Raw genomic sequence first — 25647 nt, 5'->3', positions numbered from 1 at the left:
TTCTGTAGACCACTCAAGATTCATCAGGTCGCTCCGCGTATTGTAAACAAGCAGGATCCGATTCGTTTAATCCAAAAGGTCAGGAGAATGCCTGATAATCAACATCCAGACACCATAGTTTCTCCTTCACTCACTCACTAAATGCTGATCGATTCAAATGTTAGAGAAATGTTGTCATGAAGAGTGAGATCCAATTACAATCAAACACTCCTGAGCCTCCTCCAATTTTAACAAGAAGTGACAGGTAACTGAGAGCTGTTGATTAGAAGCAGCACACGGTGATATATTTTACTTCTGCTCCTTATTAAGAGACGAGCATGAAACTGGATCACAGATTCTCTCCACGTTTATGAACTCATTCTATTCTTTTAAAGAGTGCAAATCTGTGAGTTTTAAGATTTGTTTTTTAAGACTAAAAGTTCTGCAGCAAGTTAAGATCCTGCTGATGTGTTTTTAGAAAAGCACTGAAAGACAAAGGAACAGATCTGAACACCAAAGGGAAGGAGATTTACACCTTGATGATAAAATTGATGTAAGAGAACAAAAATGTGAGACAGCAGAATCCAAAAATGTTTAAGTATCTTAATCTATCAGTCATTCCATTTTTTTTTTTTTTTTAAGTTATATATTATTATTTATAGAGCCCCAACAGGGAAAAGGAATAACTTTCTTTTAACAGGCAGAAACCTCGAGAAGGACCAGACTTACTGGTGAATCTCCATCTGCTGAGACAAGATGTTTATATGAAATTACAACACAACTTAACACTCTTTCACTTTTGTTTCCTCTGCAGTATTTTTCATCTCGTGCATCTACCTTCAAGACCCTCTGGAGAGAGTTCTCTTTTTTCACCACTGAGGGCGGAGGACATGATGCTCAGGGGGAACACACATTGATGGGAGGGAGAAGGGTCAGCAGGCGAGAGGGGAACAGGAGGTGAGAGGAAATATAATAATGATAAACAGATCTAAGGCCACAGCGCCTTCTCTCTGGGGTACCTTTCCACCTTGTCATGTCCAGAGACCTTGTATAATACTCGGCAAAGACAGGGGGCACGTAAAGAATGTGTGTGTATGTGTCTTTGCACGTGCATATCTAATTTATTGGCCCACCGATTCGCTGATGTGTGTGAGGCTTCATGCAGCTCAGGGCACCAGGCTGGAACATCCGGGCCTTGCTTCATTAGGTGCTCACGCCCTTAAGCTGCTGACATTTCCAAACTTGTTCCCGTCTTCTAATTGTGGTGAAAAATTGGACACAGCCACCGACATTAAGAAGCTACATAGATCCCGATTTCACATTTTCTCTTGTCTGTCATCTACCTCAACTCGCTGCTTGAATGTGGAATGCAAGAGAGTTGCTCTTTGTCTGTTTTGAAGAAAGCAATGTGTGATGATGGAAGTGAGACAAGAGATGTTTAAAAGAAGAAAAAAAAGATCCAACAGAAACATTTGGAAATAGAACATGGACATCTAACAATGACAGTTTGATTGATAATTATATATAATAATTATAAAACACAAAAATCTGCATCGTAATTTTATTATGGTTAACAATAGTGAGTGTCCAGAGAATCAGTGGTGTACTGTAAATCAAATACAGGAAGTCATGTTAAGATGTTGTAGTACAGCTTTAACAAGTCGACTGAAGGGGCACCGGTAGCCTAGTGGTTAGTGTGCGCCCCATGTACGGAGGATGAAGTCCTCCAAGCAGGCGGCCCGGGTAAGGGTTAAAATCCAACCTGTGTCTTCTTTCCTGCATGTCTGGCCTCACTCTCTCTCTCTCCCCCCAATTTCTGACTCTATCCACTGTTCTTACTCTACATAAAGGCATAAAAAGACCAACAAAAAATAGACCTATACAAGTCAACTGAAGCTTTCATAAAAATTCATAAGCTGCTATCCCCTTAAATAAAATTAAAAAATAGCTTTTGTTATTTATTTGGAATACACATTCTGTTTTTGTTGTTCACAAACACATTCACTCAGGGGCTTTAAAACACAGCATTACATCAGTTTACAGTGCATGCAGATTCATTCTTGTCAAAATAAAGAATGTCACTGCTACAAGTCAATATAATATTATTACATCACTGTGGAACAACGTTAACTCACATCACTTCAAATTAAATAAACACAAACACAAAAGTTAAAAGACAGTATTATAAGCTGTTAATAATTAGTCAATGTCACCATTACAGTGTTTGTTAACAATGCATTTTTAAAAAACTCAAGAGGAGGTAAACATCCAGGTAAACATCCTGTGATACTAACGTGTCTTTGCTAGCTAGCAATACAGTATTTGATGTGTAACACAGTTTCTCAGGAATAATATAAACACTGAACTGCTCAAGAAAAACTAATAGTCATAGTAAGATTAGTTTACTTTAAAATAAACGGTTAAGAATCTTTAAAACAGAAAGAGACATTTAGAGAACACATTCACAAAAACATTCACTCTTCACTACATGGAGGTCTCTCAGTAGTCTCTGACTTCAAATATTCAAGATCTCCAGATATGAAGTCTACAAAGATTTCCTGAGAATGTTTTATAAGACACAGCACTGAGTGAATATGTATGACTGAGGTGATCCTCTGACCAACATACTGTTGACATTAGAGGTTTGAAGAGGATCATCCCAACACCTTTTGGTTGGAAATGAATACTTTCGTAAAAACTTTGGGTGACTCCCTGAGAAAACTTAGGATTTCACTGTTTGTTCATGCTTCATTTCTGAAAATATTCTAAAGATGGCTGTTGGTGCTGCTTTGAGTACCATGTCCAATCATATGAACTACATTTATGCCAAAACCAGTCCATTTTGTCACTATAGATTTCTCTTGTGCTGTGAGAGTACCCACTATGGTCCAATAAACACCATAATAATAAGCAACAACCACTCATCCTCCCTGAAGTGGTAAAAATAAACGACTGGGTCCTTAACTGTTCTCACAACTGTAAAAAACTGTCCTCCAGTCCGAGACACGCCTCCTGTTCTTAACAGAATTAATTGTAAGAACTTAGGTGTGTCTCAATCTTTCATCAAGTACCATGCTCAGGTGGGTCTACAAATTTGCAACACTTACAACATTCCCACCAGCCTCAGCTGCCCTTGGCATTTACTGCTAATAAGCTAACATTAGCATGCTAAAATACTACCTTAAGATGTCGTACATTTATCAGCTAACCATCAGCATTGAAGCATGCTGACATTAGCGTTTGGCTTTTGTTTGAGAGACTAAAAGAATAAGTGCAAAATCAAGAAATGTAAAAGAAAAACATTGAAATGATGTATAATGTTTTTTTTACGCGTGGTGGAATGGTTAATATTTTTGATAAAGGCTAAGTCAAAACTGAAATGCTACAACTAAATAAATCATGATGTAAACAAAACTAACTGAAGATGAAAATATATGACAAAGATAACCAGAAACAATGCCATGTCTCCTTTATATGTTCTACAATGTTGACCACTGTCAGTAGTTTGACTGGCACTGTTTTCAGGCCCTCTTCAGCTGTAATGATTTCATGGTGCTTGACCAGCAAATTCAATTGAATCCACATTAATTTGGTGTTTCTGCACTCTCAGATCTGGTATCTCTCAGGACTCCGTTCTTCTCTTGAGCCTCAGGCTCAGTGTGTCCCATGGCTGCCTCAGGGGTCTGTTTCATCTCCACCTCTGAGGCTCTTACCTGGTTCTGCTTCTCTTTTTCCAGCATGTGGTAGTTGTAGATGTTCATGACAAAGAGAAAAATACCGCCAGTCAAGATTACCGAGCCACACATGAAGAAAAGGTACCTGTAGTCGCCGTAGATGTCCACCAGTAACCCTGAGTGCAGAAAGGTAGAAGAGAAATTATGACATTACAAAAAGTGAATCAAGCCCACTTCGTCTTAAAATAATAACACAATTAAGATTTTTAATTCAATGACATATTGTGACATAAGTGTATCACTAATCAAGTTTGAAGTAAAAGAGTAAGTCCAAACTCAGACTTGGCTTGTGATTGTGTGAGTGTGTCTGTGTGTGTTGTGTTTGTGTGTAAGAGAGTAAAGGTAGCACAGGCCAATCTGAGCAGAGTCATGTCTGAAATGGCAGAGAGCTAATTCATCTGTCCTGGCTCTCCCAGCATCTCAGGGAGGGCAATTTGGAGGGCTGCTACCAAAACGAATCCAAAAAGGGGCTCATTCTCAGAGCCATAAATACCAAGCCCAATTCCACAGAAAAAGTGACAAATGTAGTTTAGATCAGATTTAGGCCTTCAGGTTTTTCAGAGACTTTACTGCGACTGAAACCCCCTCCTGCCTACGGACACAGATCAATGGTCCAGTGTTGCAATCTCTCTCACTCTCTTCACGGATGACAGTCTCTCTGTTAAACTCACCATATTGTAATCTCCCATGTATACTATTTTACAGCCTGACTGACTCAATGTAAGAATTATTAATATCTGCATCATTTTCAGAATCAGCGGCTATGTCTCAGAGGTCGAGTCGGTCGTCTCTCAATCGGAGGGTCAGGGGTTCGATCCCCATCTCCAGCAGCTACATGGCTGATGTGTCCTTGGGCAAGACACTTAATGCAAGTTGGACCGTTGGTGAGCGGTCGTCGCCCTAGTTTTAGCTCAAACTCTTACCGTTATTATGGAAACGTTAGATTTGATCCATTTTAGCCACTCCCTCTCTTTCACAGAAACATGTGAATCTATTTTTAAATCTTTTAATTTATCATTGTTTTTTTGAAACCATAGACACTGGAATTCAACTTACAGCTGCTCTCAAAAGACTTGAGACTTGACTTACTTTGACTTGCAAAAAATGAATTATGCCCATCTCTGCTGGTGGGCCCAAATAAGACAGTGTGTTTTGCCTGGAAAGTTATATTATTTGATCAAAATCTTTGAATTAAGGGTCACTTTCTTTTTTACTTAACTATTTTTAAGTAAAATAATTACCATTTTTAGTACAAATAATTGAAATGGTCAATGTACTGTACTATTAAAGCCTATTTTCTAGTCTTCTGATCACTCAAAGGGCTTTCGACTTACTCTAACACTGAAATGATATTTGTTTGTTTGTATGTTGTTTAATGTATTTCACTATTAGGTCACTTTGTATCAGACCATGCCAGTGCAGGCTGTACCATCTGATTGATAGCAGTCATCTTGTGCATGTATTCCAACGCCCATCACCCTCATTAAGACAGTCCTTGATTGGCTGGGTGGTAATTAGATCCATCTGGCACGGTCAACTCCTTTTTAATGTATTCACAGCTTAATTATGGCCCAGGTACAGGACTTCAATGACAAGAATTTGCACTGAGCGTCATTAAACACCCAAAGCAAAAGGCTAATTACACCCACTAACCTCACTTCCTCCTAATTGGGTTGACCTGGAGGTTTGGAGGAGCAGTAACAAGCACACTAGTTAGAGGAGAAATAACAATTGTGCCCTCTGGAGGAGAATTTTAGATGTGCAGGGAGGCACTCATACTTATTTACCCCATTAAATGAGCCCCTCAGAACAGGGTCACACCAGCAAAACTGGGGGGGGGGGGGGGCAATACATATTCAGCTCATTAAAACTCAGGTTGGAGGCAAATGAAAAGTTTGTAAGTAAGCTGATAAGAAGATGCTAAAGTCATGTGAAGATACAATTCCGATCTTTTTTAGTCACCTTTAAGAAGACCCAGCTGTTCTTGTTGGCATTCAGCTCAAGTTGAGCTTGACTCTTACCATTTATTTTATATTGTCCAGCAATTCCTTAGAACTACTTTATGTTTTTTTGTCTCTGCTCATGTTTTTTGTTTAATAAATCTGACTTGATTCACTGATCTAGTTCAGTTACCAATCTGAACGTTAAAGATCTGAGGGAATCAGTCCATGTTGCCCTGGATTGGTAAAAACATTCTATGAATGGGTTTATGGCCTAATTGTAATATTATAAACTGGATTGCTTGGTTGCTTAGTTCTCATAGCTTAGACTCTTGCTTGGGTTGCTTTTCAGTTGGCGTAAGCTAGCTCATAAGGAGATTCCATTTCACATGTATAAGGTAAACACTAAACCAGTATGCACAGTAGCACAAGAAGAACTAATAATGTCATAGTGGGATTAGTTCTCTCTGTGAATTTTACAGTTTGGAATCATAAAACAGAAAGAGATATAAACTATGTCTTCATATGATCATTACAGCAAACATTCACTTTCAGGTTTTATAAAGTAAACGCTCCTTCAGTCAGTGGCAATTCTAGAGCCTGTTGGGGCCCTAGGCAAAAACAAGTGGGGGGCCCTCAAACCTGCGTTCCTAACTTTTATTTCTGCCAGTGTCCTGTCACTTTTTCCTGTTTCTTTTTTCATAGACATAATTACTCTTCATTTTTCTTGTTTGATTCTCACTGACAAACTTTGGTCTTTACAGCAATAACACATCATGACGCTTAGCAGGGCAACGAAAGTGGGTGCTGTCAGATGGGGCCCACTTTGGGAGGTTGCAAAATTTGCACATTTTGGGGCACTGCTTTGTTTTAAAGTTTGTCAGCTCTTAGGGTCCCCCTGCTGATCTGGGGCCCCAAGCAGTTGCCTGCCTTGCCTGTTGATAAACAGCGCCTGTGCCTACAGAACAGTTAGCCTATTTGGATCAAATTGTCATGAAAAAGATGTTGCAACATTTTTCCTGTAATTCTAAGTATATGTAGAATGCAAAAAAAAGTCACAGAACTTGTACAGAGTTGAGGGAGGAGGGATAGAAAAAAATGGCACTATTTGTGAGAAACCATGCAAGTTCATCATAGTTTATAAACTAGACTAGTGAGGATACAGACTGGGGTTTCTTTATTTTTAGAAGGAATGAGCTTTGAAAAGGATGTCACTCTCCACTCTGAACTGTTTTTTCATACACACAAAGCATGGCCTCAGTTCAAAGTGCTTTTGTTCTTTGTTACAAGTTGTGACAGAAAGACAGTTTTCCTGAGGCTTCTTTTTTAGAGACTGTTACTATCATCATGTGATGTGTTCATATTTTTGATGGAAACAGGAGAAAAATGTCATGCTATAGTTAGTTATCTTACATACCCAATGAACTTAAAATGACCCTGACAGCAGAGAGAATAAAGATGGATATGGTTGTACTTATTTCAACCATGAAGTAACCTGTCCAACACTTTAACAAGCTTTAGGCTTCTTTGTGCACAAAGTAGCATTCAGGGATGTGTCGAGAAAAGAGTGACTGGAAGGAAAACAGGTCACTGGGTTAACTTGGAGCAGAGGTTTTAATGAGTGTTTCTGAGGGGACTCAAGGCTGTTTTTACTCATGTATTTTTGTTCATAAAGTAAAGTAATTTAGTTATTACGATCTTAGTGTTCTGTCTAAACATAAAAAGGTGGAGCTAGGCAGTGATCCAGTGAACATTTTGTTCTTAGAGTACAAGGCCACTTTGGTGTGATAATTTATGTGTCTCTTATATGAGACAATGTTTTGTCTAACAAATGGAAAAAATCTCTTTGGATCCTTCCCCCCTCCTCCCTCTAACCCCTTTTGGTTGACGCATGCAGCTCTGCGACTCTTTATTTGGTATTGCATAGAAGACCCATCGTCTAAGCTTTATGTTTCTGAGTGTTTATCATTTTGTTTGAGACCAAAGCCTATAATAAACATGGCATTCAAGACTTAGCAATGAGTAGGCACATTTTCTTTCCAGCAGTAAATACCCATGACCAATTACTTCTTTTTTTTGTGGATCACTCATGCACCCCTCAAAAAAAGAGAATAAAAAAGAAAACTCTATTCAACCATGATAATCCTGCTCTGTGACACAGTAATGACATCCTGCAACATAAAGCACAGCTCAAGAGTAAGACAGAGATAAACAAACTGAATGAGAGAGAGAAAGCATTGCTTGTCTTACTTTAGTTTGCTGAATTGTTTGCACAAGAGCTTGTTTTAAAGTGCCTATTTATCTCTGTTACAATGGAGTTTTGTCATCAAATATTGGTACACTATTCACTTTCGTTTGTCTCTTCAGCTGCAGAAGAGAATCAAGGCAATCCATGCCAGCTGAAAGTTAATAATTGTGTCTGTACCAGGCCTTAGATTATCGATATGCACATTTAAAAGATTTCTGCTGATTATTTCTGATCTCTCGTGTCAGTAAATGTAAAGTTTGGTGTGAGTGTGCAAAGTTACCTGCTGCAGGTGGTCCCAGTAGCATTGGGAAGCACTCGATGATGGTGACCAGTCCGACAGCACGAGGGAAGCGTTGACTCCCCATCAGGTCCATCAGACATTCAAATATCAGGGCGAAAACCATTCCAAAACCAATGCCAAAAAACACAGCATAGACCACCAGGAATGCGTAGCTCTCGATCAGTGGGCACAGTAAGTGGCATGTGCCGTTGAAAACCATGGCAAAGCTGAAGAAGTACTGGATTCTGGGCCGGATCCACTTGCTGTTGGCTATCAAGCCTGTTCCAGGCCGTACAAACATGTCCACAAAACCCATAATAGAGAGTAGATAAGCTGCAGAGTACTCTTCTACACCTTTACTTATGGCGAAGGCCGTCAGGAACACGATGGGCGCATAGGCACCAAAGATAAACATGATGTTCCCAATGAGGTAAATGACAAAGCCTCTATCTTTGAAGAAGGACAAATCCAAGAACGTCTTAGCACTCTTCATACAGCTTCTCTTCAGCCTGGTCTTTCCGTTATTTGGTTGTTCCTCCACTGTCATCTCTAGTGCACATGAAGAGGGCGTGTGTGGCGGGGTAACAGGCCTCATCAGGGCCCCAGCTACACAACAATGAAGCATCAGAGCCCCGAGGATAAGGAGACTTCCCCTCCAGCCAAAATTGTCCAGTAAATATTGGTTAAAAGGAGCCAGGATACATAGAAACACTGGACTCCCGGCCATGGCTAGTCCGTTGGCTAGAGGACGCTTAGTCAGGAAATACTTGCTGATGATGATAAGAGATGCATTCAGGTTTAAGGAGAGTCCACAACCTGTGTGAAGATAGAGAGAAAAAGTTACTTTTCAAAATAAGTATCCTGGACTCCCTAAACGCCAAAGGGTGCTTGTTTAATTACATCAGAACTCATTCAGTCTGGGGCTCATTAAGGTTTCATCTCATTTCACTTAAGCTGGCCAAAATCTCATTACAGAATGCTGGAATTATTTCAGATATAATTTCTCAATTTAAGTAGAAGAAAATTGGAGAAGCTGAGTAATACATTCACATGCTTGCATTTTTGCCACCTTATTCTCTATCAAGTTGAAGCGCTATAGACAGACTGGTTAGAGTGCTATATTCTGTCTGCCAATGTCAGTTTTATCTTGTACTCTGGTTCAACGATGAAACTCGGGAGAAAGGCTTTTTCGTAAATATATCATTGTTGGTCCATACAGAGGATAACCATCAGATTATTCACAGATTCACAGCAACTCTTTAAATGCTCTTAAAAAAATGAAAATGTTCTCTAAACACAAACAATTAAACACAAATATGAACTGATGCTTGGCGATACAACACATCTCACACCGTCGCTTGGCTTTTCAGTTTCAGTTGTTAGATCTGGAAAAGACATGATCCATTGTCAGATTCCTACCAGAGCACAACAAACCATAGGTTGTTGACTACAGGTATCTCTGGTAAGAAAAACATCTTTTTTTAAATGCCTAAATCTAAATGACTAGATGATAAATTATATCTAGGTCAAGATGAAGTGCATTACACAGCACCCTATAAACATTTTTTCCCCCACACTACCTAAAATCGTGAATTATTTAGAACTTTTGTCCTTGTCCTACATTTTCAAAAATATGAATCTTCCGAGTTCTTTTAAATGAAACCTTGAATCCATGACCGTTTTTTCTGCAAACTTTCAAATGACGATAACTTTGATCTAGATGTTCACAGATTAGCATTTAGTGTCTAATAAAAATGGCTCACCCTCTTTAAAAGGTGCAAAGGGACAAAAAAAAAGGCAATTAACTTCATTTTAAAATCAAGGCTATGGATGAAGACTAAAGGAACGACACCTGCTGAATCCTGGGTGTTTTCACTTATTTCTTAGCCCTTATGTGTGTATTTGTGCATGAACGTGTGTAAGCATATGTCTGCATGTCTGCGAGGTGAAACGGCCTGATGCCTATGTGTCACTGTGCTGGGGCACAGGGGAGCAGAGCAGGGCACACACATGCCCCTGGGCACCACACATGGCCCAGCCACTTGCTGGGCCTATTAATCCTTCACAACAGTCGTTGTCAGGGTAATGAGCCTCACAAGGTGGCAGGGAGCCCCCATGTGACGACCATGATGGGAGCCTACGGGAGAGTAAAGAGGGCCACGAAAGACCATGCTCTATGGGATCAGGGATGGTTCTGTCTTAATTACTGTCCTGGCGCTGGTCCCTTTGGTGCACTTACTGCCTTCCAGGAGCGGAGGTGGACGCCCAGGGCTCAGACAAATGGCACAGTAGCACAGTCAAGGGAAGCAGATCTGGCAACCCTGAGATACTGAAAGGAAGTGAAAAGATGCAGACTTTTCCCAATCTCAGAGGGACTTTACAAGGGCTGATGGGAACGGTAAGATGGGGGAAAATGTCTTGGATCCATATAACTAAACTAGTTTGCTCTTTTGTTAGATTGCAAAAACATCCATACTCTGGGGTCTTTGGGCTGTGATCAACTAGCCAGTATGCACTTAGCTAAAGTTTCAAACCTGGCTTAATCTTTAAAGCAGCAGTGTCAATATTGTAGAAGAAAAATATTAGATGGGGAAAAATATCCAAGTTTACTGTACCTCCAATGACACCAATGCAAAAGTAGAGGTAAATGATGGAGGTCCCAAAAGAAGCGGTTACCATAGAGACCCCACACATCAGTCCACCCACTATGACAACTGGCCGGCTTCCAAAGCGATTGACCATGGCGCTGCTCACTGGTCCTGAAAAAGGAAGAAAGCTCAGAATTAGCATGTTTTTCATGTCAATGTGAACACTGGATCTAGTGAGTAATACTCTAAACTACTACTAGTTGGTGAACAAATGTTGACACAACAGTACCAGTTTTCACTCTTACTCTAAACCAAGGGCATAAGGACATCAGAGCAGGTGATGGAACACCTCCACACTTTTGTATCCACTGCGAAGCGTCTTGGTGACTCATTACGCTCTCCCCTGATAATGTCAAATACTAAACTCAGTGATCAATCAGCAATTAAACAGCTTTTTATATGCTGTCACTCTTCCCCTCGTTCATAACCTTGCCTGAAAGAGTGACATTGCACTAACAGTCTTTGCTGAGCACGCCTTAATGAAAACTTCTTTATTTTCCCAGCTATTAAGACCATTCATTTGAATATATATTAATTTGAGTCGATTCATATAGAAAACTAGGAAAGGCATCAATCAAACGAACACATGGGCTGCCATCATTATTGAAAAATGTTGCAACTTTTGATGAATTGAAGGGAAGGGCCTCTTGTGGATGATGATGATTGAAAAGAGCCCAGAGAGCAGTAAGAGGAAAACATGTTGGCAAACACCTACTATCTTTGATAGCATGTTTCCCATAGCTTATGATTAAGTTCTCAGTGATTGAGGGCAAAAAAAAAAAAAAAACACAGGCAAAGAATTGTGCTTGTTCAATGATCTATGTTATGACTCATAAGAATTTAAAGACCAAACCCCCAAATACTTCTTTATTATCACACCCATTGTAACACATTATGTTACATAAGATTAATGGTGAGCACAGCGTTAGAATTCTCCCAACTGTTGGTACTTGGTGCAAATGACACATTTTGGATTATACTATATCTACTATAGTTTGATAAACACTCGAAGAGGTAATAATAATAATGTCTGCACCTTTAGAGGATTTTTCATCAAGACAGCAAACAGCTGTTCAGACCACATCAATCATAGTGTTGACCAGGGTTGGTCTCCTTACTCCATAATAAACAGAGTACATTAACTTTGTTTTTCTCCAATACTGCTTAAAATCTAGTTTGGGTTAGTGGAGAGTAAGCCCCTAAACACAAACAACAGTGCTGTCTTAACCAGGAATTCTGAACACATTTTAAACTATAAATAAATGCACTATACATATATATATGTACACAATACGTTTCAGGTGTAAGAGGAAAACCTCTTTTTTTGTAGCTTATATACACCTGACAAGTCTGACTAGTCCATTATGAATGAATGAATGAATTATTTATTTATTTCGAACCAAGAGATAGATAAAGAAAAAAAGAAAAAGACAAAAGTAACCGTGTCCGCAAAGGAGTAGGAAGAAGTAATAACGTATCCCTACCCCTATGTTTCATTTCTTCTATTAGTTTATAAATTATCCAACAAATGTTCAAAATTATTTACAACAAATACACAAACGTATCCCCAGTTAGTCCTAATATCCACCCAGTGTTACACAATATAAAGGAATACCCCTAAAACAACTTTTCCTCTTCCATGAAGCTGGCCAAAATATATTTTTTGTGTAGTTTTTTTTAAATTGAATAATCTTTTTGCTCTGTTTCAGCTCCTCACCCAACCCATTCCACACTAACTAGGAGCTGTCGCTGTAAGGGAGTCACTTAATAAGTTAATGTCAAATCACTTGGAACAAAACTGAGCTAAAATGTTCTTTTTTATACTACAGTCTAATGCTGACATCCAAAAGAAGTTATATTGATCATATGCGATTGCATGTTTCCGTGTATAAAACTCAATCAAAGCAAAGTCATAATAAATTCTCCATAATTATTGATTCTCTTTTGTTTCACACTGAGCATTAAAGTAGTTGTCCTCAAAAGCTGCACTTGCTGTACCGATGTAACTACACTACATGTAATAAAAAACATCCTTCCTACTATTTATACAGTTAACCAGGAGCCTGCGTGGGTCAAACATAGATCATATTTCTCACTGTAGCTGTGTCACAATAGGGCATCCCCCCCTTACTTCCACCATTTCTACTTCCATTATAACTTTATCATTCAGGCTCCTCGAGTCAGAGGTTCCCTGAAAAGGCTGTCATGTCTCTCCCATGGGAACCCGGTGTCAGACCCAAGTGTGCTGAACCCTCTTCTGATATATTCCCTGTCTCTCTCCTAACCTGGGTGACATTGCCGAAGCCTTGCCAAGGACAATATGATACATTCTTGTGCCTGAGCAACAGTGGAGGGGAATAATTCACTAGTTAGGCCTCTCTGAGTTGGGTACAGGTGAGTCACACACCCCGGTGTAACATAACCTTGAAAACATGTACTCATAAACTCATGCTAAGCTTCTATAGCACTTCCATTTTTGGCATCATGAATGAGTTTTCCAATGTACTCTAAAAACTTTTGGAGTTTAACAAGAACTGGGAATGTATTCCAGGTTTCTTGGATTGTTTTGCATGTTTTGAAAGAAGGGATGTAGCATGTGCATAGTCATTGAAAATTCACTATCTACTCATGCTGAATTATGTTTGAAACAAAGACCATGTTTAGATTTGGTATCAAGATCCATTTTCACAGAGGACAAGCACATAAAATGCCAATCTTTGTGTCACGCTCTGCTCGTGAGTCCATGAACTCTGTGTTCAGTATTTCCATGCACACTGCACATAAAACGCTCATAAACGACACAAACCTGAGTTGTGACCCACAAGCGGTTTGTTGGAGTTTCTAATAAAGCAGTGGAGTTAGGAAAAGGTGTTTCATGTTTAGGAGAAGAGACGAGTCGATATAATGGCCATCTGTGTGTGAGTCATGCTCTGTCCGTTACTGCATTAAGGGCTCAATCTGTCCTGTATTTCTGTGGATAAGCTGATATAACGCATGATCAAAGTCTACATGCTGTGATTAATGCGATCAGGAGATGTAACCCATGAGAAGTTTATTAGAGTTTGTAAACACAGAGTGGAGACATATGGCTCATAATGTAGATCTGTGTTTATTCTGTAAACAGACTGCAATTCAGTTCTGTTAATTCAATGTTAAACACAAAACTGGAGAGGAAAATCAGGGGTCATGATCAAACACAGTTTTATGTGACCTAATCACGTCAGTCCATAATAACCCATTACTTTGTACCACTTGTACAGAGGAGTGGGTCTCACCCCTTTCTATGCTGCGTGTATGTTTTGTCCCTTTATGTTTTTAAGGGCTAATGAAGGTGAATGAGGCTCTGTATATATTTTGCATAAGAAGCAGGAAAGAGAGACACATTTGGAGAGCATGATCAGGTCAGTGTACACTCATACACAGTGTTGTCCACTTGTGATCTGATGAGCCAGACCACATAGCTAGCACTAGGTGTAAATTGCTCCACTGTCGGTGGTTAATATAGACCAGTGAGTAGCAAGATGTGATGTGGATTAATGGTGCATTCATGTCGGAAAAGAATTAGGAGCCCGACTTGACGTCAGAATCGTCATCACATGAGGGGCAGAATATGTTTTGTTAATGTTAACATACTTTTGATGAATTCACGTATTGCACATCAACTATTTGCTCAAATGTATCTTGTAACAGTTTCAGTCCACAAATCATCTTCGTAGCATCAACACTTTTTTGTGCTCTTGTTACAACATTCCGACTTTCCGAACTGAAATCATGTGAACCCACTGAACGACTTCCCAACTCAGAAAACTTGGACCAACCGAGCAACACATGAATGCAGCATAAGCATAGAGCCTTGACATTTTTTTTCCCAGGGCTGATCGGTCAACCAGTCATTACAAAAGTACAAGCTGGAGGAAACACAAACGAAGACGAGACACTGACAGGAACTGAAACCACAAAGGACTGCAGAGCCAGCTATAAATGATTTGAAGAAACGTGCCATTCACATTACAGAGTTGAATGGCTGGTCCAGCACCTTTCCTGATGACACTACATGGATTTTACAGATAAAGAAGCACCAGATAAATTAAAATTTTAAATCCTGAACAATCTCATCTTTCCATCCTTGATGAAGCTCTCAGTGCTGGCACCAGGCTTTGTTATTAAAGTAGTGCTATACTGTCTGTCTGAATACAAACTCGTGGGTTCACAAGATTTATCTAGTCTCTGTATTCCAATGACAGTAGAGAAGAAGGAGACATCAGAGAAATCAGAACATGCCTACTACACAAAATTAGGTGTATTTTCCAATAACTTTCTAAAATCTTAACTTTATCCTTTTGACAACACTAGAGAGCTTTTTCTCTGAATGAGAGACTCATTATATATTGAACATTATTAAATGGAAACATCACAGTTAAGTTTGCCTACTCGCAGCTCTTAAGACATGTTGAGTACTGACAGACACTGCCTGACCAAGAAGGGTCAAAAGTCACAGACTTCAAGAGGCCCATTTGAAGGAAGTTTGACTGGATATGGGACAACTGTTAGTCAAATGGTGTATTTATTTAGACAGAAGGCAAAGCAAATAATGACTCACATTACTCAAACAAGTTTGTCAACAAGATCTCATGGTTTTCAGTGTGGGCTTAAATAGTTATTTGTCCTTCCAACAGAAGTCTGAAAATAGACAGCAGCTGCTGAAGGTAAACAGTAAGTGGACTTGAGCTTTTCTAGTCTGATGCAGGTTTGTTAAAACAAATAACAATGAATGATTTTAAGTCAGAATACAAGAAGACAAGCAAAAACAATTTTTTAAACAAGCTTCTGTTTGAAAATAGTCAGTGGGGTCAGCAGATAGCCTAGTGGTTATGTCATGCGCTCCATGTATAGATGCTATAGTCCTCATCGCAGTGATTTGATTTCATAAACTCAATGCAAGGATGCTAATTTGTTCCTGATATATATATATATATATATATATATATATGTATTTATATATTTAGTCAGTTTGTGCCACCAGGAAGAAATTTGCATCCCTGCATTGAGTTTATGAAATCAGATCACTATTAGACCACACCCTTACCTTGCATACATTTTATAGTCAATAGTGATGCTACTGTAAGGGAGCATCCAACCAGCTCTTATCTTGGCAACACTCTTTGAATCCTTAAACATTACATTTTTACTGTAAGGCTGGATAATCAACCCAGATGTTTGAGAGGAGAAGCAGATGCAGTGCTCATAAAAAAAAAAGTCAGAGGAAACAGTGTCAGTGTGGGCAGTTAGATTTGAGTCATGTGAGGAATGCATGCAACAACACTCTTCTTAATAGAGCGCTTTTTTTTTTTTTAAAAGAGTGTGGTACCTCATGTGAAGTCAATTTAACAATTATCCATTAGGGTCATATGAGTACACAGCACAACATCCACTTTCTTTGTAGAGAAGAAAGACACAGAGTAGCTTACAATATTCTGGGTGTGACAGGCCCTATGTGAAAAAGCATCCAGGTAGGGGCACACAAACTACAAGTTAAGCCTTTCATTTTTCCTAAAGTGTAAAGCAAATTATCTATGAATAATTCTTATTTGTACACTGGGATGCTTCTAATATTGTAATAGTGATTACAACTTAGGCAGACCAATGCAGTAAGTACTGATTGAATCAACTCACCGCCTGCATACATAGCAGCTAGCATGATAGAGGAAATCAATGCTATTTCACTGAAGCTAGCTCCCAAGTCTTCTTGGATCTCCTTGAAGAAAATGGAGAGGACTTTGGGCGTGGCGTAAGCAAATCCAATGGAAATGTGAGCCCCAACCACCACCATCCAACCCCAACCGCCATCCAGGGGTTTGCGCTCCGACTGATCTGCTGGACCAGGGGACATGTTCCTGTGTAAACAAAACATACATGACATCATGTTACTCAAACAACAAAGCAGATGTTTTCACATGAAAGACTGGGAGCATCCATAGCCTGCCACTGGTATGTATTCTACAGCCAATACGAATATGAACAGTAGATGAAGGTGTTTTGTATGTTTTGTTTACATTTATGTAAACACAAACCTATATATTTTGAGGCTTTTGGAAGAGGCAATAACATGACTAACAGTAAAAGGTCTTTGGTAAATGGATATGACCTGTAATAGTTGTAAACCACTCTAATGGCTTTCAAATTTGGGAAGATAATTTCAGTGTCTTACAAAGTTGATGGATAGGGGATATAACGAGGCCCACAGCAATAATATAAGTGTAATAGCAGGGGGAGGCCTATAAAAGAAGAGAAATATTATATTGTTGTATTCGTCAAATGGGCTGGACGGGCACACACACACACACACACACACACACACACACACACACACACACACACACACACACACACAGCAGCTAAACGTTTGACAATGCAGAAATAAAACTTCCGGTGGGACACGCTTTGCCTCTTCCTGTCCGTGTCCTCGTCGCAGCATCTTTCTAAAACTAGTTCACAAGCAAAAAAACAATTACACCATTTCGTCAAATTCAGGGTTAAAGTTTCGCAATGAACGGCTCTGTAAACTTCACTTCCCCATACGGACTCGTACTGGGAGGAAAACACGTGGACAACGCATGATGACATCAATGATATTCAGCGGGGTTAACCTTCAATACTCAAATCATTCAATAATGTGTCCTAGAAAGTTTGAGGAGCTCTTACCTTTCATTGAGCGCCTTCGCAGACCACTTGTCGCTACAAAGTTACGAAGTCGAAGTTTCAGCCTGCCGCTTTGTTTGACGTTTGGTCACGTGTCGCACTGATGGCTTGGGGGGGTTTCTTCTTCGCAGATGTCACTGGTTTCAGTGTCATCATCCGTACATGAGCTTTGTCTCTACATGTCAGCCTGTAGGTCACACTGCTCTCTGACACAAACATACACGTGTGTGACTGCACAGTTACTACATCATACATGTCTAGAAGTCCGTTTACAGCAGGGCTGGAGTTGATTTGTCCTCCTGACACATTGTTTGAACACGTGTCTGTTTCACAGACTGTAAATATTACAGTTTGTATACAAACGTTTCAATAAAGTTTGTTTACAAAAAAAAGAGATTGACTTATTCAAAACTAATGAAGGTCTAATTTTGACTAAGTGATTTAGATTTGACAAACAACAGCACATGTAAACAACTGTAAATAAATTAACACATTTCACCTTTGATAGTTTTTTTTTTATTATTTTCAAATTATGTGCAATGTGAAATTCACAGTTGAGCTTAACCACCACCATAACCCAAAAACAGACAAACGGGCGAAACAAAGTGAGGAGAATGCATGGAGAACACAATGGAATAGCACCAATAAGCAATGCATGTACAGTAGATGACCAGGATGAGCAATGTGTATTGCAGCCCAAGGCCACTTAATCTTGAACAAAGAGTAGTTGTATTTTTTATTTTAGCTTGTTGTATGACAAGACTGGTGTTTGAAATGTGACATAACAATGTAGTTACTCCATCCGTAATGCTTAGTTTCAGTGAGAAGTTGAAAGAAATACTACTGTACAACAGAGGGGAAAGAAACTCAAAATGTAGCACTCATGCAGGTAATCTTTTTTTTTTTCTCAACTGAGTAGGATTACTCTAACATAACTAAATAGGTAATAATTACACAAAGAAAAGGAAAAACAGCCACTGGAGAAAACAAAAAGAAAATCACATCTATTTTTTTTTCAAGTTATAAAAGAAACTGACGAGAAGTTTAAAAAACTGTGCAAGTACAGCAAACCTATAGTACAGTATAATACACATAACAAAAACATTTAAATACAGTACTGTGTATCAGTAGAAATCCTGAGTTCTCCGTTCCTGGTTCTTAAATGGCCGTCTGTAGACATGTGGATGAAGATCAAACCTTTACTCGCCCATGATGAGGGCATTGTTCAAGCTCAAGATCAATTAAAAATCAACTCAGTCAACATTGGATCTTCTCTTGGAGAAGTTATATTATATCTTTTAAGTCCTCAAAGAATGTTACTTATCCTGCAATCATTTCCAGGTAAATCTCTTTGATGATTGCCGTGTGGCCAGACAAACCTTTAGCAATAGAGGGGCATTTGCTGTTCAGATAAAATGCAAGGGGAAATGTGTAGTGCAAAGATGACACAGGAACCTGCATGAGGAAATTGACGGCACTGAAAATGTCACACTTTCACAGGGAACGCCACTCAGTGGTGGTAATAATTCTTCTGTACAAGATTGTCAAAAAAAAAAAAAAAAAGAGCAGCACCAACCATTTGTGTCCTCTGTGTGATGGCGTGTAAAACGGATTCATGGCTGTTGGATGAGTAAGCACATGACCCCAAACCACCCTTTAGTAAAGTCTGCTTGTTCGGTAGGGTGCCTTGTAAAGTTTGCAGTTGAGGACTGCTGAAGTGGAGAGTGATTCAGTGCAATGCTGAGTAAGACTTTCAGATTTTCTTCATCAGGAGGAACAGTTTTTGATTTTGATGCCCCTTTTCAAGCCACAGGCACCAGGCACAATGGCATCCCAAATGATCTGCACTAAATGACGCATCACTTCCAGCCTGCACCCATGCAGCAGACACACAATCATTATTGGATTTACTGTGATTTTCAATAGCAGAGACAAGCACACACAACAATTAATGCACTTTTACTAAGGTATCATAACGTAATATAGCCTAATCACAGTTCCATGACTTATTGCTACCACAAAATTATTTTCAATGTTCAGATCAACCTTTACAAGACCTCAAATGCTTATTTGGCATTAGAAAAGGAAGGCTCTTTTAAACTTTGCAAAAAAAAAGATAACCTAACAACCTTGATGCCCAATGCTGAACTGAGCTTTTCACAAAGTTGCTTCGTTGACACAATGGCCTGAAATGTCCCTTTTCTCCTTATCATATCTCTGAAGGTTCTGAGGTAAGCCTGTTAGTTGGTCTGAACTTTCCACTTAGTGTTGCAACAAATTTGACTCCGTCCTTATTTCTCCAATGTGGAGAGTGAGCACTCTTTAAACGTTTCACTTAAGTTGTCTTCACATGTGACACAAAATGGATGCAAACTGAAATAGTGGGAGGCATGAGCCCCCATGCAGCTGGATTCTCAAACAAAACGTAAAAATAGCTTGCAAGCCACACATAGTGTATTGTTTGACACACTGACGCATGTGAAGGAAGAGAGAAATATCATACAAGCTTCAAAAACACTAGGGTAATGTAAATCACAAGCACACTTCAAATTAAAACTTGTCTATAAAATACCATGAAGAAGGACTGGGGCACATAATAGGGAGAAAAGAAAACAAACACACAAACCTCAGAGCCAGCAACCTACTTATGAGCTAAGGTACTCATCTTACCCGTATGAATATATAGTTTATATACTTATTTATATATAGATTTTTAGATATAGATTTTCACTTTATGCTGACACGTAGCATCCATATCTCCAGACCCCTCAATCGCATGCGGATCATTAGTAAAAATCACTACCTCTATATGTATCTAAAACAAAACAAAAAGAAACAACATGGCTCAACAATAAGCAAAAAATAGGATAATTGCACTTATGATTCATTGTACGGTTTTGTTAAACAAGCATCAGTGTGGGTAGCTGGTGCCGTCTGGAAAAAAAATACTGCAATCTTTTAAAAGCACCCCCATTTTGATCATGTTAAACCAAAGTTTGAAAGACTTAAGACTTAACCAAAAAATGGTCCTTGTGGTGCAAACCCCCGAAGGTTACACCAGGCACAAGGCAGGCAGGACCACACTTCTCCCTCTGCCTCATAGATTGGGTTCAAGAAACCAGCCACCTCAAAGCACTTTCTGTAGACACTGTGGGTAAAGTTTGGCCACCACACATTCAAAATGGCGACCCAAATCCCAGAGGCGGTCTGGTGTCTCGTAGACTTTGGTCCATACGTCTGCCTCGTCGTCGTACTGATAAAGGGAGTTCTTGCGGCTGGTGCGAAACACATGCTCCTCCACCATGACCTGTGTGGCTCGTACGAACAGGTGCAGCTTGCCTTGAAGAAGCATGGCCTTGATATACGGGCTTGTGGCTTGGTCAAAGGGCAGATCCCTCTTGCGGCTCCATGTGTTCTTCTCGATGTCGTAGACCTCCACAGTAAAGGTGCGCTGGTGGTTCCTGCAGATTCCAGCAATGTTGTAGATGCAGTTCTTATGCAAGGCAGCAAGACCCTGACTCCGAGGGACACTCATTGGAGCGAGATGACTCCAGTAGTCTTTACGGGGATCAAAGCAAAAGAAGTATTCACCTGCAGAAAAGCAAAAATAAACGAAAGTTAGAGCTTTGGTAAACTACCTTTAAATACTCGTTTTTCATCAACATGTCAAATTGTGAAGAAGAAAAAAATTCAGACCGCCTTTGATCAATGAGAAATAAAAACACAATCCCAGTCAGTGTGCTGTAGAGATAACATAAGCCCTGTACACATATGCTCAAAACTCTTGAAAACAAACAGCTTCACTCTGACCTTGCCCAGAAGTTTTCCTGCCTACCAGTACATTTTCCACAGGAAGATGGGGTAAGCTGATGCGAGAATTCAGCAGGTTACATTCAGTAAAATTCACTGCAAGCGGTTTGAATGGGGTCATGACATTTTTATCCTGTGACCGGGGCATGACCAGAGTCTGTATTGTACACTGTGTCATCCCTGGGCTCGTAATGAAACTCTTTCATTATGTTTTCTGTTTGCTAGCATGTAATTCTCTCCTCTTTTGTTGAGACCATGAATATGTTAAACTACATGAGGCATTGATATAAAGGCAAATATTGTCATCATAATGTCGGTCTCTGTTGCTTCCTCAGCCACTTCTGTGTTGTTTTCTTTTCTTATTACATTCACCGCTCCTAAGAAACCTCACTCCTGCCTGACAGGGAAAGTATTCTGCTGTGAGGTACAAATGTGAAAAAGCAACTAAGGAAACTGAACATTTTGCACAAATTCTTGGATAGCATATATGAAAACAGCTACAGTGAAACTCACTCAGCATAAACTCACCTTGGAGAACATATATGCGGTCCCTGTACTCCACAGAACTATGAAACTCCATGGCTACTGGCATAGGACTGACTGCTGTCCAACAGTTGTCCCTGGCATCATAGCACTCTACTGATTTCAATGCATTTCGCCCATCACCTTCATATACTCGGCCTCCCAGTGCATAAAGCTTCCCACAGCAGTGCACCAGCCTGCAGCCTATCCTTGCTCTCAGCAGAGGTGCACGTGGAAGCCATCGATTTCCTGCATGTTCATACTGCCAGAAGTCACTCTCTGCCCGATGGTCTATGGACACCTCACTGTTGCTTGGTCTGTAACCTCCAGCAATGTAGATGTCGTTCTCTGAGGACACTAAGATACCGACCTCCCGGAGATCATTGGGTGGTTTGCAGAGCTTGAACACCCTTCCTGTGGCTGTGTCCAGGCAAGGCACAGTCTGCTTTTTCCCTGAGTGTTTGTGAGCGGCGTCGAAGCAGATAACCATCTCAGAAGCAGTCATACCCAGGCGTTGTGGGCAACCATTGGTGCCGGTGAGGCGGGCTTTGGCCTCAGCAGGGTCCTTAGACAAAGTAAGGGCACACGCAAAGGGGGCAGGTATCAGGCTGAGGAAGGCCTCATCCAGCAAGGGCAGACGGATGCATTGGGAAAAGACCTCAGCTAAGTGGACCTCACGGCCAGACAGGTCATGCTCCAGCCAGCGCACAATGCTCTCGTATACATGCTCTTCCTTCTCCACATTGAGGTCATCATTGTTTAAAATGCTAACAAGCTGCTCCTTGGTCATCTGCAGGAACTCTTGCTCCCATGACACACATACGAACTACCACAAAAACAAAAAAACAAGTTGCAGTCGAATGTCAGACAAACTGCTCACAAAAAAGGCACAGTTACAAGACCAGAAATGGGAAATTAAATAACAGCAAGATCATTAAATCATGAAGTAAATATATTTTAAAAGCCTCTTTCTTTGCTCCAGTTAAACTAACCTTCTTGCGTATGTAGTCTTGTGAGCGCTCCCTCAGCTCCTGGTGCCCATAGGCATCAGCAAACATGTAGACCCCAATACAGTTCTGGGGGTCTAGTCTGCTGATCATAAACTGGGCACACTGGTCTTGCAGTGCAGGAATCTGGAATATGCTGGCTGCAGTGAACAGGGCCTGTACATTAGACTCAGAGAGTGTGACCCTGGATGTGTAGGCATAGTCCAGGACCAGGTGCATGGATTCAGATTCCACCCCTACAATTCTGACCTCACGCTGGCTGCTCTCTGTAAGGCCGCTGGTGAACATGGACCTGTGGAAAACACAAATGTTTTAACTAATGCCATGAAACAGAAATATTATCATCCAAATATATTACAATTTAACAGTTAACCTGAAGCTATGCTGAATCTATAACCAAGTAATATTATTTTAGAATTAGTGAAAATACATAAATTTGTTAGGAACATTATACTTACCTAAAATATGGGCTGATTGCTGCAAGGACATTTCGATGACACGAGAAACTCTTGCCATGGTCCACTTCTACAACGATGTCTGTGAGCTGTGCTTCATCGTACAAGGCTTTCAGCTGCTGAAGGAGGTTACAGGCATGAACAGCATCTACCCCATTATAGTTGGTGCTTGGAGGCGTCCCATTTTGTACTTGTAACAGCTTCCCTACCTCTGAACAACACAACGAAAAGAGAGAGGGGGAAAAAAATAAATCACATTAACTGAAAAAATATGTGATTTTGATGCTCTCTGGAACATTTTGAGATCCTGGATCAAATCTTGTTGTTTAGTTATTTTGTATGACAAATACTCAAAAATAAGCACAGGTTGATGATAACAACTGTACTTTCACACATTCAACAGAAAACCTGAGATTAATTTAGCCAACTTTCACAATGTTTTTTATACCTACACACAAAATTACTTGTGTTTACATGTGATACAGAAAACATCCAGAATAATGATTTTTTTAAAATTCACAGTGGAGCTGTTATCGATTCACTACAACACCTATTTTACTTCTTTCTATTTCTTTGTGGCTTTAGGCTGACATGTAATCACAATTTCAATCAATGTAATAACATAATGATCTATTATTTCTGTTCAACTCATCAACAATACACATGACATTATTCACCTGAGTAACACTTTTCTTTTCACAGAAAGAAATAAGTAAATTATAAACCTCTTCATCAATAAAACATCCGATCCATAATTGGTTCAGGAAACAGTCTTTTTTCATCATTCAATTAACTGCATATCTCAGACTCCTTCACTTACTGTTATTATTATTATGTCTTGAGCACAATGGTTGTGGATGTTTACCAAGCTGAATAAAGTCTAGTGCGTTGACAAGAAGGGGCTACTGTTATTGACTTTTGCAAAGACGATTGAAACTGTGTGTGTTAAGTGGGGAAGGGTCAGTTTTATCCACAAAATCAATGTTACTCTCTGAATTTAGAGTTACACTGCATATGTTGCCCTGTTTTAACAATTACTGTTGCAACCACAAACTTATCATGAACTTAATTTATGTTATCTACATCAGCTCGTCGGCTAAGTTGTTAATTTACTAAGAGACAGACTTAAGAGACCCTACCACACGTGTTTTACAAGTGGCACCCCAACTTCCTGCCTTATCTTCAAAGTTGTAATGGTTAATGTTACATGTATTTCCTCAGGGGCCATGAACAAAAAAAAAACTGTCCCCAACAAACACCTCGTGTTGTGTGCAAAGCTAACTCACTGACAGGACAAAGGCTCGCTATGAGTGAATTGAAACTACTGTCTGACCAGGTGGGAGCTAGCCTGCTAACATCGAGCAACATAGTCCAGTGACTGCTGTAACTGTGTTATTGTCTTAAGAGATTGTAGCACAACTTATAGAATATCAAATACAAGCGAGACAGTATTTCGGTCATTTCTAAAGTTTGGTTATCACGAACAGTAGTTGACAGTCAAGCTGAACTTTTAGCATACAGCTAGGCATCGAGCTAATGTTAGCGAGCTTTCTTGACAACATTGCGAGATTTAAAGGTCGATAAAAGACTCCAAAGCTTCAGGATTTAATGCTCCTAATTCAGTGAAACAAAACCAAGTTAGGTGTCTAGTGCTTTACCGTGATAACAACAACTAAATGCACCACTTGTCTAACGTTGTGTGTTGTCATAAAACGAGTGTTTACACAATCAGCTGTAGGTGCCGAGCTAACCGGACGAAAGTTAGCTACACAGCTAGCATTAGCTTCAGAAGGCTAGCGAGGCTAACGAGAACCAACACTTCTGATGAGTCGTTTAGTGCCTGACCTCTTTTAACCAAAATGCTACATGTCATGACACTTTACATCAGTCTACAGGAATTAACTCCGCGAACATACAAACACATGAATCACAACTTTAAAGGGCGCTTTTTGAGTCAGATTACCAGACAAAACAATGAACATTTTGCTAACCTCCACTGGCAGCCATTCTCTCCAGTCTATCTCGGGGCAGACCGAGAAACGTCACTTAGTGCACAGCGGAGCCCCGGAAACAAGCTACAGCCAATCACAAGAGGAGCACGGATCTCCGCAGCCAATCATAATCCTTGATCTGAAATAGAGCAAAAGTTGATAGCTGTATTATCTACACAGAAACTCAATGAAATTAGACAACAAAATCCCCCAAATCCCACTTAAACAGGCCGATACAGAGTAGTCTCCACCAAGGAGGAATAAAGTATTTACCTGAAATGTTTACAAGCATAAACATGCCGAAAAACAACATGACATCTTTAGGAATTCATTT

At 39.9% G+C, this 25647-nt stretch overlaps 2 protein-coding genes across 2 annotated transcripts; both read right to left on the bottom strand.

Annotated features, from left to right (window-relative positions):
• Nucleotides 1-1526: 1526 nt before the first annotated feature.
• Nucleotides 1527-17738, bottom strand: LOC132977609 (monocarboxylate transporter 2-like). Its single transcript, XM_061042334.1, has 5 exons — nucleotides 17532-17738; nucleotides 16503-16723; nucleotides 10797-10940; nucleotides 8182-8997; nucleotides 1527-3829 (listed from the first exon to the last, which is right to left on the bottom strand). Exons 2-5 carry the CDS (start codon nucleotides 16717-16719, stop codon nucleotides 3564-3566), a joined length of 1443 nt encoding a protein of 480 aa, XP_060898317.1. The 5' UTR covers nucleotides 16720-16723; nucleotides 17532-17738; the 3' UTR covers nucleotides 1527-3563.
• Nucleotides 17739-18021: 283 nt separating this feature from the next.
• Nucleotides 18022-25450, bottom strand: kbtbd8 (kelch repeat and BTB (POZ) domain containing 8). The gene is made up of 5 exons (XM_061042332.1): nucleotides 25314-25450; nucleotides 23326-23533; nucleotides 22853-23159; nucleotides 21867-22686; nucleotides 18022-21119 (listed from the first exon to the last, which is right to left on the bottom strand). The coding sequence occupies exons 1-5, from the start codon at nucleotides 25327-25329 to the stop codon at nucleotides 20656-20658; spliced, it is 1815 nt and encodes a 604-aa protein (XP_060898315.1). The 5' UTR covers nucleotides 25330-25450; the 3' UTR covers nucleotides 18022-20655.
• Nucleotides 25451-25647: the final 197 nt, after the last annotated feature.

This window comes from Labrus mixtus, chromosome 7 (genome assembly GCF_963584025.1).
Source record: "Labrus mixtus chromosome 7, fLabMix1.1, whole genome shotgun sequence".
Taxonomy (NCBI): domain Eukaryota; kingdom Metazoa; phylum Chordata; class Actinopteri; order Labriformes; family Labridae; genus Labrus; species Labrus mixtus.
The sequence above is the reverse complement of the archived record's forward strand: the minus strand, read 5'-3'. Positions and strand labels throughout refer to the sequence as shown.

Coding starts and splice junctions, on each gene's coding strand:
- LOC132977609 (XM_061042334.1), bottom strand. CDS start 16,719: ATGTCCCCTGGTCCAGCAGATCAGTCGGAGCGCAAACCCCTGGATGGC. Junction 10,941..16,502: donor AGCTGCTATGTATGCAGGCG/GTGAGTTGATTC, acceptor TTCCTTTTTCAG/GACCAGTGAGCAGCGCCATG. Junction 8,998..10,796: donor TTGCATTGGTGTCATTGGAG/GTACAGTAAACT, acceptor ATCTTCACACAG/GTTGTGGACTCTCCTTAAAC.
- kbtbd8 (XM_061042332.1), bottom strand. Junction 22,687..22,852: donor AAGACTACATACGCAAGAAG/GTTAGTTTAACT, acceptor TTTTTGTGGTAG/TTCGTATGTGTGTCATGGGA. Junction 21,120..21,866: donor CCGCATATATGTTCTCCAAG/GTGAGTTTATGC, acceptor GCTTTTCTGCAG/GTGAATACTTCTTTTGCTTT.